The sequence below is a fragment of the Pelobates fuscus genome, chromosome 5 (assembly GCF_036172605.1).
Source record: "Pelobates fuscus isolate aPelFus1 chromosome 5, aPelFus1.pri, whole genome shotgun sequence".
NCBI classification, from domain to species: domain Eukaryota; kingdom Metazoa; phylum Chordata; class Amphibia; order Anura; family Pelobatidae; genus Pelobates; species Pelobates fuscus.
The window spans coordinates 196,063,916-196,083,524 of record NC_086321.1 but is presented as its reverse complement, the minus strand read 5'-3'; the positions used below and the strand labels follow the sequence as shown (position 1 = coordinate 196,083,524).

Sequence of the window (19,609 nt, the reverse complement as noted above, 5' to 3'; positions counted from 1 at the left end):
ATGTCTAAAAGAGGATCAGATCAGTTTTTAGCTCACTAATTTAAAATAAGCACTTTGGCGAAAGGAAAAGCTCCACTAGAAAAGGTATCCATCCATACATCATGATTTTCAAGATTCTATGAAAGAAATGTGATTGCTCTGGGTTCTGTGTATTACGTCTTTATTGGCTATTGGGAGAATTATGTTATATTTTGTTTCATATAATTTGTACTATGTTAGTCCTTGCATTGGTACTTTTGAAAAGTTGTTTTATTTTTGTGATATATAATATATTGTGCAACACTTTTTTCTGGTTTTGTGGTTACAATATGACAGCTTTTTGTTGTGGTTGCTGAATGCAGAACTAAAAATACACTATGGATGTTATTTCATTAGCCATTTTATAATTCATGAAAATCATGATATAACAAACATTACAGATTTAAATTTACATTTATTTTATTACCCCAAAACAACTCTTCCCAATCATATATCACAAAGCACAATGCACAATGCACATGACAAAATACACTACTTAAAGGACCACTCTAGGCACCCAGACCACTTCAGCTTAATGAAGTGGTCTGGGTGCCAGGTCCAGCTAGGGTTAACTAATTGTTTTATAAACATAGCAGTTTCAGAGAAACTGCTATGTTTATCAATTAGTTAAGCCTTCCCCTATTTCCTCTAGTGGCTGTCTCACTGACAGCCGCTAGAGGCGCTTGCGTGATTCTCACTGTGAAAATCACAGTGAGAGCACGCAAGCGTCCATAGGAAAGCATTATGAATGCTTTCCTATGTGACCGGCTGAATGCGCGCGCAGCTCTTGCCGCACGTGCGCATTCAGCCGACGGGGAGGAACGGAGGCGGAGAGGAGGAGGAGAGCTCCCCGCCCAGCGCTGGAAAAAGGTAAGTTTTACCCCTTTTCCCTTTTCCAGAGCCGGGCGGGAGGGGGTCCCTGAGGGTGGGGGCACCCTCAGGGCACTCTAGTGCCAGGAAAATGAGTATGCTTTCCTGGCACTAGAGTGGTCCTTTAATACAACATTACAAAAAAAAAAAATACATTAAAAAAATACAAATGTGTTTAGTCCGTTATATTTTTCCTAGTTGCAAAAACCTTTATATATCTATGGCAGGTTATATACTTATTGAGGCAGGTCTCTTAACACTCCATCCTCTGTCATACTCAGGCCATCAGTGAGTTACTTTGTCCAGTAAACAGCCTGTACGGAGTTTTGTGCACTTAAGTCACAGTTCACTGCCATTGAAGGCTGCTTAAAGGACCACAATAGTGCCAGGAAAACAAACTCGTTTTCCTGGCACTATAGTGCCCTGAGGGTGCCCCCACCCTCAGGGTCCCCCTCCCGCCAGGCTGAATGGAGAGGAAGGGGGTTAAAAACAAACCTTTCTCCAGCGCCGGGCTCCCTCTGCGCTGGGGACTCTCCTCCTCCTTCTGCCGTCATCGGCCACGCGCGCATTCAGCCAGTCTCATAGGAAAGCATTCTCAATGCTTTCCTATGGACGCTGGCACCTTCTCACTGTGAAAATCACAGTGAGAAGCACAGAAGCGCCTCTAGCGGCTGTCAATGAGACAGCCACTAGAGGCTGGATTAACCCATATGTAAACATAGCAGTTTATCTGAAACTGCTATGTTTACAGCAGAAAGGGTTAATCCTAGATGGACCTGGCACCCAGATGACTTCATTAAGCTGAAGTGGTCTGGGTGCCTATAGTGGTCCTTTAACGGAGACATTGTTCTAGACCACAGAGTCTTGGAGCACTACAAAATGGGTATAGCATAGCTTTTACCATGTTCACACATGCGCCCAGTGATAGACTCTACCCTCTCTCTGTTAATATATGAAAGATATGGGTTTATAAGCTAAACTCCACCTTGTAGCGAATGGAATGCTGAAAAATCAGCTACATTTGCACAAATGCAGCATTTTCATTTAGTCCACTGTAGTTTTGAGCTTAGTGAATAAATCATATAGTATGCCACATAATTAATAATGTCAATCCCCAAATGTGATTCTATAGTATCCTCTATTGGAGAAAAAAAAAGTGATGATCAGCAGACAATTCTATAAGCCTAAAATATTAATCAATTAAATATATTAATTTAAAAAAGGGGAAGGGAAAAGAAAATGGATCCCAGTATAGTGGAGCTACAATAATACAATGGCTTATATTTTAGCATAGACTTTAATTGAAAGGGTTACAGCTTTTACGGTTTCAGAAACAGCAAAGATGTCATGCTTTCATGTTGAAGTCTGCATTAAGAAGCATAGTATAAAAAGTAAACGCTTTTCCTGCACCTGATTTACCCACCTTGGCTGTCAGTGATGATTACATTGTAGTGCACATATGTAGTGCACTGTGGGAAGCCCCTCAACTAGCAGCCTCAGTTCTGCACCTTGTCGGGAGTCATTGCTTGGCTGCCCAACATGATTCTGAAGCGAGAGGGGGCAGCAAGCCTTCAGAAATGGTGCTGGCACCTGAATGTCAGGATCAGAAGGCAATTGAGGCTCTGAATGGTGATTTAAGCATGATGAACACGGGATGGAATAGCTTGGGAACAGAGAAAGCCAAGGATGAGAAAGCAGACTGAATGGAAAGTTGGGGAATAGATGGGATAAACCTGGTGAATGAAGGGTGTGAAAGTCTGTTAATGAAGGAGATGTGTAAGCTGGTAGAACAGAGACAAAAATGAAGGCTACACCAGAGGAAGTGGGCATCTGTGAGCTTCATCTCCTGGGTCTAGTAGCCTAAAAGCCCAGTATGCAGGCCTGTTTTTTTTTATGGCACGCATATTTCCACCTGAAAACAAGGCATTGAGAACATCAAGTGGCTGTCAGATGGCCAATGAAGGCGATTTAGACAGTTAAGATTTAAATCATACCTTTGGTCATCTGCCATATAAATCACAACCTGGAATTTGGCTCTAATATCATGTAATCAACCCCTCAACAAAACACCATGCTCAACACCATAAACCTGTAAACACATGTATTTGGAAAACAACAATCCTCTAAAGAAGCTCGACTTCATTGCCTTAAGCTTTTACCCAGCTCTAGACCACAAGACAATATACGTTTGCTTTGTACGATCCGATGTTCCAATGTAGAGACAATGGATCATGTCTTCTTAGATAAGACTAAGCGTGTCTTTTAAAAAAAAAAAAAGAAAAAAAAAAAAAAAAAAAATGATTGCGAGTCTATCTACAACAGCTTGCACAAGCTTCAAATCTCGTGTCTGCTGCCTTTGTAAGCCCTCCCCATCTAATGCCACACATACTTTCTATAGCTGTTCAATCAAAGACTTCCAAATTCAGCTCAGGGAGAAGTCTTTGCAAGGTAGGTGCTCTGAGCAATTGCTACCTCTTGGATTTAGCTCCACTGAACTAACCAAACCAGGAAGTAACAGGACCTGTTCTCTGCTTGAAAGCAAGGGTTGTAATCATGTTAAGTTATAAAAATGCAAATATATATTGAAATCTGCACTTTGTGTAAAATGAAAACATTCGGACATGAGGCATTTCAGCCCACTAAAGTGCTTTTGGTGTCTGCAGTGTCTCTTTAGCAATAATTTATAGATATTATTCCTCAAGCACACAATGGTCTAAGAAAGTTATAAAAACAATGTCCAGTTGCACTCAAAGGTTTCCGCGTGCACTCAGCTTGCCTGAAAATCCTGTTGTTTTATTACCTAAGTTAGTTTCTAAATTACACAGGGAGGCTGTACATTAACCCTATTTATATACAGTTATTTTGTCAACCCCTTACCGTAAAGATAATTTTCCCTTACTTATTAACCACATTAAGTTTGCAGTATGAACAAAAAATAAAATCACATTGTTGTTCTAATGTGAAAATATGATGAAAATTTAGAGCAGGAACTGAAGCATTGAAGGATTTAAAAGGATAAAAGGATTTATTTATCATATGTCCTGAGCGTGCCGTGTGTGTGAGTAAGTTATTATACAAGACTCATTACCTGAGGTGTGAATTCTCGTGCTAAAGCAATAGCTCGTTTATATGCTGCATCTCCAGCATCATTCTGCTCCACCACATGACTGACCAAGCCCAGGGTCTTTGCTTCATTTCCATCTAGGACACGGGCAGAGAAGATGAGTTCCTTTGCTAAGGGAACACCAATGGCACGAGGCAATCGTTGTGTGCCACCTAAAATAGCAACAAAAAAATTTACCTGGTAAACAACATGTACATGATTTCTTTAATCATGAAAGTGAGAATGTGTATTAGTTTTCTAAATATATGCAATACTAAAAAATAATCTTTATTCATCTTTCATCATCACCAATATATATATTTTGCATTTATTTTTAAATAAAAAAAACCTGAGAGAGTAATTGGGCCACTTCTGTGAGCACCACAACTAATGGCAATCCATACTCATGAACAGAGAAGCATTTCAGTCTATGCCATGGGGCATTGAGGGTCAGCCATGATAAGTCTGGGTAGAGCTGGATTTCATGTCAGTGGTAAAGCAGTAGGTGGGTGGTGGAGCGCAATGCCCTCAAGATCTCATCTTTGTCAGTGAAGTAATGCAAGCTGCATACAATGTCACGGTGTGTGTCTGCCGTGTTTCTGGGTTTGAGTAAGCGGTGAGCTCTATCAAATAGTAGTGTCGGAGGCCTTACCCAGGATTAGGTTGAATAGCTCCGTCAAGATGGTGGGTAGGTCTTCCCCTCCGATTCCCGGTAGGCCTCTGATTTGGAGGTTGTTTCTGTGTCCCCGGTTGTCAACATCATCTAATAAACGTTGCATTTGCGCTAGGTGTGTCGTTTGGTATTTTACCTTAGAGATTAACATTTGTACCTGCGCATGGATCATATCTCTGTTCTCTTCTAATTCTTGTACCCGATGGCCTATATGCTTGAACTCGATCTCTAGGCCCTCCAGTCTGGTGTGGAATGTAGCCTCGAGTTTTCCCAGCATTGCCGCTAGATCCGAGCGCGAAGGTAGCGTTTTTGGTATCTCCTTGATGCCCAGGTCCGCATCTGAAGAGGAGCTTTCAGGATGTGCAGGGCTCGCAGGTGCAGACCTGTCAGAGCCATATTGGAATCTGAGTTGTCCAGTAATTGTTCAGCATAGTCCTTGAAAAGGTTTGTCAATGAGCCTGTTTTCCCCGAGGTTGAGTGGCCGCTCTGGGTTCTTTTGGGGTTACCCATATGTGACAAAACGCCTTTTGTCACTGGATTTTTAGGTGACAAGCTGCCCTTTGCCCCTGGCTGTTGGAGGAGCCTGATTGCCAGCCTCCTGCCTCATGACTATGGCCCTGGGTTGCATGGCCCTTTACAAACATTATTTGGGTTAATGGATTTATATTGTGCTGCTGCTGGCCCTTTAAAAAGTGCATTGTGGCTTATGGACTCGTATTGGACCATGCTGGCCCTTTAATAGCCGTCTGGGGACATATTGAGACTTTGTGTGACAATGCCCCTTTAAGACGGTGTCCCCAGTGTCCCCAGACTTAGTTAAAATAACTTGTTCCTGGCTTTCTCCCACTTGGTTCAGTAAATGGGGCTTACTGAACCAGGTACCACACAGGCGGACCACTGCCGTTCGACAAACGAACTTGTGGCGGAAGGCCATCTTTGTTCATTCGAACAAGGTCAGCGGTATGTGTAGCCAAATTCATGAAACTGAAATCGGCTACACAGTTCCCTTACCTTCTCCTACACTGAACTTTCAGCTGCAGAGACTAAGTCCCGTTCGGCAATTCGAACGCATGTTCGAATGGGACTTAGTCATTTTTCTGCATAAAATTGACCGGCCGCACAGCCCAAATCTATGGAACTGTTTTGGGCAGGAAAATGTGCTGGTGGTCGGTCATAAAGGACTTCCACCTAACTTTTGGTTATGTTTATATATATATATATATATATATATATATATATATTTAAAGTATGCTGATTCTGAATATGCATGTTTTATGTGAATATGATGCATATTTTTAAAGTTACAGTGTATGTATAAAAAGTGTATTTTACCTGCCTGTGATAAATTACATTAACCCATTGTGTTCAGTAATTGTATCACAGGCAGAGGGGAGGGATTGTATGTTTGTGCTGGGTGTGTTTTATGGTTTTCCTGTAAATGATTGGTTGTACTGTGTCCCACCCTGTGGGATGTCCCCTTGCATGGGGACTTGCATAAAAGCCAGTGTGTGGTCATTAAAAGTTCAGATTATCTTGGAACTTCATGAAGTTTCGGCTCATGTTTGGGGGATTGGAGAACTACACTCTGAGGATTGCTATAATCACTATACTCCCCAGGGTATAATCACGAAGCTCTGCTAAGAGCTTGTTCGTGTTCCTGCTCTCTGGAATTTGGAGAGGTTGACCTACTGGAAGCTGGACCCTGGTATTGGGTCCAGAGTGGGTGGAGACGGCGAGACCCCAACCAAGCTGCGGTGGTTTGTGGGGTCTGCAGTGGTTATAGTGTCTGTCGGAGTGCTTGGAGTCCTCGGGAAGCACTAGGAGCATCCATCAACGGAAGGTACCCGGTCGGGGTGCCAGCGGTTCCGTTACACCATAGTTGGTAGGTGCCTCAAAATTATAGGATTTGCTGCCTGAATTGCCCGGAGCAAGTTTAGCGTGCGTCCGTGTAGCTTGGCAGTTGGTCCCGCCCCTGGCTCTTAGGCAGGTGGTTTTATGTTGAGGCTGATCAGTGTAATAAGCTGTAATTTGATTTGAGTGGTCAAGTAACTAAACAAGCAATTTACATGATTTAAAAAGATTTCAAATTAAAATAGAATTTAAAACTACAATATTCCCTCTCCTAAGCAAGGAAATAGTGTGACATTGAACTGACCAGGAATGTTTTGTTTTATCAGAGATATCAAAGAACTGGTGTAGATGCATATCTCCCATTATTGGAAAAGGGGACAAAGTAAGCTAACCTATAGGGATGTACCAGTGACAAAATGCCTGTCTGGCAAGCATGCACACCAGGCAGATTGGCTTTTGCGCTGGTGAGGCCAACTCAGAGCTGCACATGTGCAAAGCACTGTTAAAGTGTTCTGTGCATGGACTAAATTGCACTGAATGCAGTTTGTGCAGTGTTAGCACACTGAATGGTATGCACATTTTGCTCTTGGTGGGGACAATTCCTTGGACCTATCAAATGCAGCACTGGTGACAAAACCAGGAATGTCACTCCAAACTTGTTGCGAGGTATGTAACTGGTATTCAATACAGAACAATTAGATTATATAGTTGATTTGTTTTGTGTCTATTGCTTTTTGTATTTGTCTGTGGATTTGTAGGAGAGAATATGCTCAATGTATCCACTTTCTTTTAAAGGTTAAAATGGTCAAAAGAAAACTGAAATTTGTTTTACATGTATTTCAAGACCTGGACACCCCTTGAACCTGGACAGTTGCTGTGACACTTAAAAGGTTGGTGACTTCCTAGCTGTTCAGTTGGGACAAAGGCTTTTGTGCAGTCATTTATGTCTGTATTTATGTGCACCTTGTTATGTGTTGGTTAACCATATTTCTCTCAGACTAGTGCAATGTTGTTTTGTTTGTTTGACATGTTCTTAAAGCAACAGAAAAGAAACATTAAACTTAAAAAAGAACCTGGAATTAACACCCACAGATACTGATATTGATTAAAGTGATTCTATCGTGCCAGGAAAATAATGGCCGCGCTTGTGTTTGGATTTCCCCAGAGGAAAGCATTAATCAATGCTTTCCTTTGGGGAAAAATCTGACCCTGGAAGTCCTCATTGTAGCAAATTGAAAACTAAATGGCAAACTGTAAGCTAAAATAGCCGAACTGTACAAGTTCTCAAACTCAGCTATAGCCATAGCTTGGCTATTTTACCCTAATTTGCCATTTGATACAATTCAGAGTTTAGTTACTGTATGTAAGGATCTGATTAAGCAAGATTATTGTTAGATATATAAAATGTAAGTGGATTTTTCACAAATGAAATTATAGGTGTACAGTACTCACACAATATAACTATTTAATATCAGATTTCTCAAACCATAAAGCTTACAATTGCATAACTATTACAAAACACATGTTTACTTATGGGAACAGATAGAAATTCTCCTGAAAGCAAACAGAGCTCGGCAATATGATGTCATGCAAGTTAACTGGAAATTAAGTCACTGGCCAAAGGGCTGTTGGGGTCTTTCCTCACAAAAAGAAACACTAATTAAAATACCTTATGTTTTTCTCTTGAAAATATGCAAGCACATGCTATGGATGTCCTGTAGAGAGCATCCTGGTTCAAAGCTGCAAAATGGAGCAGTAAACCAATTCAATCTCCCATCTGATTGCTTCAAAATTTGCAGTTTTAATTCAATGAATTAAAGTGCATCTGTGTCCCAGGAAAACACAGGAAAATTAAAGGACCACTATAGTGCCAGGAAAACATACTCGTTTTCCTGGCTCTATAGGGTCCTTGGGTCCCCCTCACCCTCTGGGCCCCTCTCCCGCTGGGCTCTAGGGTGAGGAAGGGGTTAATCCCGCACGCGCATTTAGCCAGTCTCATAGGAAAGCATTCAACGCTGGCGTCTTATCACTGTGAAAATCACAGTGAGAAGCGCGGAAGCGCCTCTAGCGGCTGTCAATGAGACAGCCACTAGAGGCTGGATTAATCCATTTGTAAACATAGCAGTTTCTCTGAAACTGCTATGTTTACAGCAGAAAGGGTTAATCCGGGAGCGGAGCTAAACAAGGCCTCCACCTGCTGCTTATTTAGGGGAAGCAGGATGGAGTCCCTGCTTCCCCACCTAAAATACTCCAGAGACTTCAAGGGATCCACTCCTACTCCAGCCCATACTGTCTGTAAGTAACAGAGAGTGTGTGTGTGTTGACTGTCTGCCTGTGACTGTCTGCCTGTGATTGGGGAATGCTGCCTGTAACTGTGTGTATGTGATTATCTGCCTGTGACTGTGTGTGTGACTGTCTGCCCGTGACTCTGTATGTGAGTGCCTGCCTGTGACTGTCTGTGTGTGACAGTGTGCCTGTGAGTGTGTGACTGTCTGCCTGTGATTGGGGAATGCTGCCTCTAAGTGTGTGTGACTGTGTATGAGTGACTATGTGCCTGGGACTGAACTCTGATGACTGTTGCAAACACAGGATCCGCCCCGGGTGCCAAATGCTCTAGCTACACCCCTGCTCTGTAATGACACAAGTAAGCAAAAACTATTCTGAGACCTGAGTGGGGATTTACCGAAGGGCAAGCTACTGAGTTTCTCTAAGCTTTTGTCCGTTCACAGAGTTCTCATATTGTTTGTTTTTTCTTCATCCCTTTAAAATTTCAGAAGAATTTTGCATCTAAAAGGTGTGAAATTATATTTTTCATAACATTATATTTTCAACTAGATTTTTCTTTTGAATGTTTGTACATACGTAGACAAACTCTGTGGTAGCTGATTCACTACTTCTAACCACAGTGATCAAGTTTAATAAGGGTGTTGAGTTCAAAGGGTTACACAACTAGATTTTAAAATGCATATGCAAATAGATCATAATGTTAGATTACATAATCAGTACAGCATGCAATAGTGGCTATGGCTCCAGTATTGCCCTGGGGACACCCTAATTAGTGTTTATGGTGCCAGGAGTGCCCTGTTTCCCAATAATATTAGCTGTATGCTTGGTGCTGCTCGCAGTCTCCTCACAGTTGGAAGCTCATGGTCTGAGCTAAGCCTTTTGGTGCAGGGCTTACTTCATTAGCTGAGCGTGATCAGCTGATGCTCTCCACCAAAGAGCTGACCTTGCACTGCAGGGCTTAGCTCAGAAGAGCCCCTATCAGTTCCGACTGTGAGAAGACTGAGTGTATTAAATATAAATATATAAACAAATTCCTGTTAGTTAGGTACACATACATTAATATACAAGTATATATTCATAATGAACTACATACAATTGGTGGAGGGCTATTTCCCTGTTAATTATTTTAATAGGTGTCCCACTTTATAGGATTAGGGGGAGTGGGGGGTCTCTTTTTGGTAATATGGTCATTTTTTTATGCTGAATGAGAAGCATATGCACAGATGAATAAAAGCTTCTACCAGATGCCATCAATTTGTATCAGCTGTTCTCATTGACGGTTTTATACAAATTAGATATATAACTAACACACACACACTTTTTATTGAATGCTTGTATGATACTCCTTCATTCATTCTTGCAAAAAAAATTCCTAGAATGCCCTTTCCAAAAGCATCTCACCTGAAGAAAATTTAGCATTTTTTAAGGTGCTTTCTTTGTTCATGTTATACTCTCCTGAAAAAGCATATGCCACTGGAAAACGTAATGATGAAGGGTCTTGCAACCTAACTCGCACTACCTGCTGAACTAAGTCAGGGGCGCCATCAGAATGCTTTGTCTCTTGTCTTGATTTGGGTGTTACCCAGTGTAAACTTCGTTGCCATGTGGTGTCTGCTGCTTCTCCTTGGCAGCCATGTTGTGACTGGAACTAACTGCATCTCCAAATAGTGCAGTGGAGGGGTAGGAATGGCACACTACTGACACTGGTGACATAAATCTGATGCATAAGTGATATATTCCTGGCTCCCCTATTTAAGATTTCTCCAGGTTTTGAAATGGAAATTAGATGTTCCTAATATTGCCTATATATTACATTTGATTTTTTTTTTTTTTTAAACTCAACACATTACTAACCCAATCTTGCTTTATTATTAAATAATGATTCTAGTCTGTTCCTATCAGCCAAATCCAGAAAATAAAAGCATGCAATAGGGTGTATAAAGTGACAATATACCCTTGGATCACCCTGTACATTAGGATCCTCAGCTAAATAACATTGCAAGTTAAATTTGATGCAGTTGCGCCAGTTTTAGAATAGGATTTCATGTTTCATGTGGATGTGCCAAACTCAGATGCAGAGCCCCGGGGCTGTGGCAAAATATCAACAGAGGTAAGTTTCCTTACACCTTGCAACTCAGATGTCACAAAGTCTTAAGAGTATCATGAGAATTGCATTTTAGAAAGGTCTGGAGTAAGGTGTTGGCGAATTGGCATTATTTAAATGTGGCAGACTTTCTGAGTTTAATCAAATGGAATGGGAAAATATTTAACTTCATACGTGTTGATGCATATTAAAAAAAGTGTATTTATTTTTCAATAGAGCATGGTCACGATGATCTTCTGCTGCCAGGGAAAGTAAGAATGTGGTTGCAGGTCACCATAGGGCACAAAAGGGATGCTTGAGTCCATATAATGAATAGAGGCTGCAAGATTGTAATGATCCAGATGCTATAAATAAAGCAATAAGATTGGTTACGCTAAAAAAGACTCCTGCCACCTAGAGAAGATTTTGTTTGAAGGTTTAAACAAACTGGTTTCGGCTATTATAAGACATACCGTATATACTCGAGTATAAGCCGACCCGAATATAAGCCGAGGCCCCTAATTTTACCCCAAAAAACTGGGAAAACTTATTGACTCAAGTATAAGCCTAGGGTGGGAAATGCAGCAGCTACTGGTAAATTTCTAAATAAAATTAGATCCTAAAAAAATTATATTAATTGAATATTTATTTACAGTGTGTGTATATAATGAATGCAGTGTGTGTGTGTATGAATGCAGTGTGTGTATGTATGAGTGCAGTGTGTGTGTATGAGTGCAGTGTGTGTGTATGAGTGCAGTGTGTGTGTACGAGTGCAGTGTGTGTGTACGAGTGCAGTGTGTGTGAGTGCAGCGTGTGTGTGTGTATGAGTGCAGTGTGTGTGTAGTGTGTGTGTATGAATGCAGTGTGAGTGTGTGTGATGCAGTGTGTGTTTGTGTATGTGTTGCTGAGCCTTGGGGGGGGATTTCTATTATTATTTTTTATTATTATTATTTTAATAATTTTTTTTAATTATTATTTTTTATTTTATTATTATTTTTTAAATATTATTTTATTTTATTATTATTTATATATTTTTTTTTTTCGTCCCCCCTCCCTGCTTGATACATGGCAGGGAGGGGGGCTCTCACTCCCTGGTGGTCCAGTGGCATTGGCAGTTCAGTGGAGGGGGGCTGGCTGGAAGCTGTATCTTACCTCTCCTGCAGCTCCTGTCAGCTCCCTTCTCCTCCGCGCCGGTCCGGTCAGCTCCTCTGTCAGCTCCCACTGTAAGTCTCGTGGCCGCACTATGACCCCGCGGCTCTCGCGAGACTTACAATGGGAGCTGACAGGCGAGCTGACCGGACCGGCGCTGAGGAGAAGGGAGCTGACAGGAGCTGCAGGAGAGATAAGTTACAGCTTCCTGCCAGTCCCCCTCCTGCACAGCCCCTTGTCTGTATTATGGCAATATAAATTGCCATAATACAGACAGTGACTCGAGTATAAGTCGAGTTGGGGTTTTTCAGCACAAAAAATGTGCCGAAAAACTCGACTTATACTCGAGTATATACGGTACTCACTAGTAATGTAACAAATGCAATGGTTACTCTGTGGGTGTAAGACGGTATGACAAGGTCACCTGTATATGTATAGAGGGCTCCAAATACTCAAATAATGAATATGCACATGTGTCTTTACTAGGCAAACATACACACATTCCTTAGGATATGTTAGAATTATCTACTGTGGAATATTATATACGTTTATTTTTTCTAAACAATGTAATTCCAGTGTTGCACGTTTCCTGTATAAAAAATAAAATAAAAAATTGCTTTCCACTCTGTGCGCAATACTTGAATACATTTTAGAGAAAAGCTTACAGAAGGATAAATTAAAACAAAACAATCCAACAATGCAGTCAACTCTTAAGAATTGCCTTCTCAATCAGCTAAGAAGCTCTATCGTACATGCTAATAGGTTTTGGTCTCTTATCTCAGCCCAAAAAGGTTAAACTATACTGGTAGCCGAGGTTGGCAAAGATTTCACCTTTATATTAAAATATTATATATATATATCATATCAATATAATACTAAATGTCCCTTACATGCACAGTAGAAAATTTCCTATTACATGGTTGTGTTGTAGAGACATAAACCTATACATGATGTTTGTCAGAAACAGCTATAATTAGTACTGTATTGAAATCTGATATCCCAAAATGTAGGGTGTCTATTTGCCACATGGTAAGTTATAAGTCATCATACTTGCAAGTTTAGGTCAAAACTGTGAAGTTCTACAAGTTGTTCAATTTGAGTCCGATATCTAAAACAACGGCCTTGAGGCAAAGTGCTTTTTACTAACTGGCATCGTTTTTATACAAAACCAAACAGTATAAGGTTCCAACTACAGTGCAGTTACTTCATAGGAAAAAATAGAAACCGCTACACAATTTGACATATACTAAATGTCTTGTCCATCAGAGCATGTGACTGATTGGCTTCTAAGTATTCAAGGTATAGAGGTCTACATAATAGCCTTTTCTGCTATTTATTTTATGGGTTTTCTTCACTTAAGACTTTGACGAGTAAGTATAGAAAGTAGATTTTTTTTATAAAGGTAACTTAATTTTTTCTTAGACGATTAAAACGGACCTGCTGAAAGGCCAAGCACTATTAACACAAATGACTGTAAGAAAATAATCTTTCAAATAGACTGAGTCACGTAGGATTACTGAACACCATTTGCACTGCTCCTATTGGAGGGTAATATATTGCAGGTTAATGAAACAACTTTTGCTGAGAGGTAATTCCTCTTAGCAAGTATTTAGGTCGCTGTGATTATGAATATTTAAACAAAAGAAAACCATGAGGCCTCATTTCGTAACAAACATTTTTATTAAGAATCTACTGTGCAATACAATACAAAAACAGCATAATACAGATTGCCTTCATGATTTAAATATTTAGAATTTATTCCTGCTTAGAGTTTAATTTTAAAGCACATATCAGCTCTGCTAACGTGTCCAATTTTAGGATATACGGAAGAATGTTTTCAATGGATGGAACAAGTCCAACCAAGAAATATAATTTATTGTAATTTTCCAATAGAGAAAAAAAACAACCCAAAGATATTTTTGCCTTTCTTTGTTTCTGTTAAACAATTTCAATCTTAAGGTCATAAATTAAGAAGTCTTATGTTTCCAAATGACAACAGTATAAAAGCATATTTGCTAAGAGGAAGAAAAAGTTCACTTGTCTGCGTCTATAGATTTACGTCCCTACATGAACTTATTTAAGAGGACATCTGTTCTGAAAGGAAACTCACTAGGAACCTGTTTAAACAAACACATATTACCCCTTGGTTACTAATGGAGTAGTCATCAGACTTCACAGTATAAAACTCGGAGCACGGGTGTTGAAGTCCTCCCTCTCAGATGTTGGGATTTAACTCTGATAAATATCTGCCAGGCAGAGAAGCACTGCCTGGGTACATTGTAGATGTAGCAACCCTGAGGCAACGATGCTCCACAGTGGAAGATAGGTTTCAACTATGGGTGGTAGGTGTGGAATGGCATGGGGATGAAATAAGGGAGTAGGTTGCCAACTGCCCACTCTTCCCTTGTGTCATGTCTGACTGGCTGCAGCAGTAGGTAGCTCTCCAGGCCTGTCTATTGTTCCTTTTACATTGGCTGCTGCAGCAGCACACATGGAAAATTCCGTTCTTTATGTTGTGTAATTTTAAATTCAAAATTAGTTGTATAGATAAGGGGATGTATTTAGAATATATGGTAATATAGCAATACCAATGAGATAAATGTTTTTTATCTGTTGCATTTTTTGCCCCATTTGGACTTTTGATAATCCATTTTTAAATTGGGCAAATACCCGGAGTGCAGAAGGTCCCGCCCCTGGTGCATACGTCACGACATTAGTACGGAGAGAGCGTCGTGACGTCACACGCAAGGGACGTTACAATCAAGGATGCGGCCAGAAGCCGGAAACCGGAACAAGGAAGTAATTGCAGTCAGATGGATGAAAAGAGCGCCAAATGAGGAAATTTAAACAAACAAGAAAGAAGAAGGAAGATGAACTCTTGATAAAGGCTGTGTGCCGAAACGCGTAGAGTTTTATTAATGTACAAGAGGACTTTTTATAATAGATTGTTTGTTTTTATTTACTTATATCCAGCAACCTATAGTGTGTCCAATACATTTTTGTTTCATCACTTCTTGCATCCAGGAGTAATTGAAGCAATAAGGATCAAGGACCACAGAGGGGATTCAGTTTGGAGTCTGAGTATACAAACGTTGATCTGATATGCTGTTAGTCTGAGCCAGCTTTTATAAGTGGCTCATGACCATGTGAGTTTAACCATCTGCAGTTTTTAACATATTTAGCTGCTACGTTATTACCCTATATTTTTTATTCTTGTTTTTAGATCTACAAGAGTGGTGTTTATTCCATGTACAATAAGGGTAAAGTTTTATAGAGTGCTCTCACCATTCACAATTTGTGTAATACTGTATTAGCAGAGAGAATGCTTTGTGAAGCAGAGCAATTCAAAGTCTGGGCTTTTGCATTGTATCTCTGTGTTGGCAAGACGTTGTGTAAGTGGACAGCCTACTCTGGGTGGAGAGTGAGAAGGCAGACTACAGCCCATTCACTCTCTCTGCTGCCTTGATTCCCCCAGACCAGCTACAATGGTGAACTTGCAATGTTCGATACATGATTGTAGCAGGCAAAACAAAAACCCACACTACGGATCTGGTAAAAGGTTAAAGAGGGAACCAGGTAAGTGGGTTGCTCTTACTTTTACTCTAACTTAGAGGAAAACAATGGGATATTAAAAAACACTGTCTGGTTGCATCAACCCTGCTTCAAAGCCTGATATCACCTGCATTTGCAACTGGCCACAAATTACAGAAATATTGTCCCAAACTAAATGAGAAGTTTCAAATAAAGGCGGAATGTGTGGAATGGCACTACCAGGAGCCTAAACCAAGTTATTGCTCCCAATGCACATTATACGAACTGCACAGTGTACATGCACAGACAGCTCAAGTTCACACTCACCAGTAAATCTAAATTAAATGTAAACCACATGTTATATAATGCAATCACACACAAAAACACACTCACAACAGAAGAACTCACAAGAACATACAAGAGAAAGTCACCTTCAATGCAGTCATTCACATAAACATTAAAAAAAAACAAGCCAAACAGAAAGTACTAAACTTGCAAAAGAAAGTATTACCTGACCAACTATCCAAAAATCAACAGTATTTCACTAGGAGCCAACCACTTACCAGAATCACATATTGGAAGAAGATTAAAGAATGCTGATGACCGGAATAAAACTAGTGGAGAACGAGGAGCTGACCTATGGTCATCCGATCATCTGCTGCTACTGCTGCTATAAAATGTACAGTATATATCTTGCTGTAAAACCGTGTATATATGTATACATATATATATCGTATTTATCGGCGTATAACACACACTTTTTCTCCCTGAAAATAGGGGGAAAATGATGGGTGCGTGTTATACGCCGATATCCCATATTTACTTACCTGTCTTGAAGCGTGGGCCGGTGTTCAGCACGCACCGCGGTACTGGAACTTCAATTTCAGGTTCCGGTTTCCGGCGGGACTGAAAGGAAGTGTGCACACTTCCTTTCAGTCCTGCCGGAAACCGGAACCTGAAATTTAAGTTCCTGTACCGCGGTGCGCGCTGTGAAGCCGGCCAACGCTTCAAGACAGGTAAGTAATTATGGGACAAGGGAAAGTGCACTTGGGGACACTATGGGAGGGGGGTGGAGAATACGATGGGGGGGGAGAATACTATGGGAGGGGGGGAGAATACTATGGGGGGGGGAGAATACTATGGGAGGGGGGAGAATACTATGGAAAGGGGGGGAGAATACTATGGAAAGGGGGGGACACTATGGGATGAGGGGGGAAACACTATGGGATGAGGGGGGAAACACTATGGGATGAGGGGGGGAACCACTATGGGATGAGGGGGGGAAACACTATGGGATGAGGGGGGAACACTATGGGAGGGGGTGGAGAACACTATGGGAGGGGGTGGAGAATACTATGGAAAGGGGGGGGAGAATACTATGGAAAGGGGGGGGGGACACTATGGGATGAGGGGGGGTAAATTTCCTGGAATTTCCTTCTTAAAATGAGGTGCGTGTTATACGCCGATATATATATATATATATATATATATATATATATATATATACACACACACATATCAAAGAAGGTGCACTCACAGGACTTTGTAAATAAATCTTGAAGTTTTATTGTTCAATTATACAGCAGAAAATGTGTCGACGTTTCAGTCCTTTATGGGACTTTTCCCAATACTTGAGAAAAGTCGCATAGAGTACTGAAACATCAACACTTTAGTAGCAGACAGAGTGAGCAGGTGAGGATACGTGGGTATATATTTATACCAATGCATTTGCAAGCAGGCAACCTGAAACAACATGCAAAAAGTGGCTTAATCACAAATATACTCTGTGGTATATAAAAAGAAGTCAAAAAAGTAAAATGTTACTTAGCATTTTGGACTTCAAACTAAAAAGTTATAATTGTGTTAATGAAATTAAGTGTTTTAAGGCAACTCATAACATAACCAACATATAACCAACATATAAACCAAATTCAGTTCATCTAAACAAACAAAGGTAACATTTGGACAAAGCAAATCATACAAATTGTTTTATTGAGGGCACAAGAAGGATCATGCTGAGAAGGATTAAGATCCCATTGGGCCCTAGACAGCTTACCCTTTCATTATTCATTATCCACAAAGGTTTGGTTAATGAGGCCAAGGAAATCCATAGTTTTGGGGCCCCTATCTAAACCCTGGGACCTAAACGTCCGCCTAGGGTCGTCCAGATATGGAAAGACGTGGAAACAATATTGAAAAATTGAGGTGAGGGATAGTTGTTTTTTTTTTTTGTTTTGTTTTATTTCTACCAAAGCATTTTTTTCAGGAAAAATTGCAAAACCAAACAATAGAGTATGGAATATATTATTTTACATGATACAATAATGTGTATGACATGGTGTTCATATATTTAAATCTCCAATATAATTTCTTAAAACTAAATAACAAGAAGACTTTTAAGTCTAAAGAGACTTTATCTAAAATATGTAATCTTTAAGCACGGAATTTGCAGCATATGTGCTTCTCATCTCCAATGCTTCTCTACTAAAAGTATTAGATTGGACATTTAGAAATTCCAAAGTTTCTGGAAATGTTACATCTCAAGAGTTTCTTTATGGTTAATCCTGCTTGGAGGGTCTGAACGCATGCATAGATTGCACAAATCCCGGTGTTTTAAAGAGGTTGTAAGATAACTATTTTGATGTTCGAGACCCTTTAAGTCTGGTGCCAAAATATAAAAAATGTAGCAATGTAGCAAATGTACCAATTTAGCAGATAACAGGAGGAATTATTCCCATGAAGCCGATAAGGATTTCTTTGTGTACAAATTCAGAGCTTCACCTTTAAGGACATCGGGCGTATGCTGCCCTTAAGGAGGCGGTCCTAAAGTGGGACGGTTGAGCATGCCCAGTTATTCCGCCGCTCTGAACTCACCTGGACCAGCGACCCATGGTGATCCCGGTCAGGGTGAAGGACTGCCTAAGAGCCCAGTTAGTCCGCCTGCAGCAGCCCCAGCCCTCAAGGGCCATGTGATCACGATGATCACATGGCCACAAGAGGTATATATGGAGCCGCCTGCAGGAGGACTGCCTGTGCTGCCAGCCAGTCCCCCAGTCTCATAAAAAAATTATATTAAACACATTAAATAAATATATTATACCTATATTATACATATTTTACAATATATTTTAAAATAATAAAGCATTTTATAATATATTATGCATATATATGATTTCATTGTTAGTGTACTATGATATTTATATAGAAATAAAGTAATGATAGCACTCGAAGGACTTCGAAAATATTGTGAAAAAACTTAGCTTTTATTCAGGCATCTGCCACAGAAGATCAACGTTTCAGTTCTCTAAGGAACTTTCGTCAGGATACAGTGCAATACAAACAACAGTGTTTAAATAACCCACAAGTGCATTAACATAATCAATAAACTATCAAATATATATCAAAATACACTTATAATGAAACTATATGTACAATATATTAATACAATTCTTTATTTATTCTTTATTATTTTTTGTAATATATTATAAAACACAATAGTCCTGGAACCACTCCCTCCTGGAGCCGAATGGGTAATTCTCTCTAGACACCCACAGGCACTGGACGACACTCAGTCCTGGGAGCTCTACTCCTTACAATGACTTTCCCCGTTGAATCCTCCAAACTGGAACAGTGATTAAAGAATAGCCCTTTCCTCTCCCAGTAACCAGACGACACACAGTTCTAGGAGTACAAGATTAAATACTTGCAGCCACAAATAATGGCAGCCACAGATGGCCTTATATGCATGTCCCCAAGGGAGGGACACTCCCACCTGGACCTGAGAGTAAACCACAGTAGAAACAAATACACAATTACATTGGCTCTCAGATCCAGGACAATCCCATACATAATCATATAATCCCTCCTCTGTGCCTGGGAGATAATTGGATCAGGAACTGTACTAATCTAATCCAATTATCTCCAAGCACAGAAAAAAAAAACATACTTTTTCCCAAACACTACAAAAGTACCCTAAAAATACATAAAACCCCCACAAAAGTTACATCCCCCGATAGCCCTGATCTGGGTGACCAACATATCCAAA

At 40.3% G+C, this 19,609-nt stretch overlaps 1 protein-coding gene across 1 annotated transcript in view; it reads right to left on the bottom strand.

The window, feature by feature from the left end:
* The window catches only part of AUH (AU RNA binding methylglutaconyl-CoA hydratase), a 331,367-nt gene that overhangs the window by 15,633 nt on the left and 296,125 nt on the right, over positions 1 to 19,609 (bottom strand). The window contains exon 7 of the mRNA XM_063457163.1: positions 3,977 to 4,164. Within this exon, the coding sequence (XP_063313233.1) occupies positions 3,977 to 4,164 (188 nt within the window). The remainder of the gene's footprint in view (positions 1 to 3,976; positions 4,165 to 19,609) is intronic.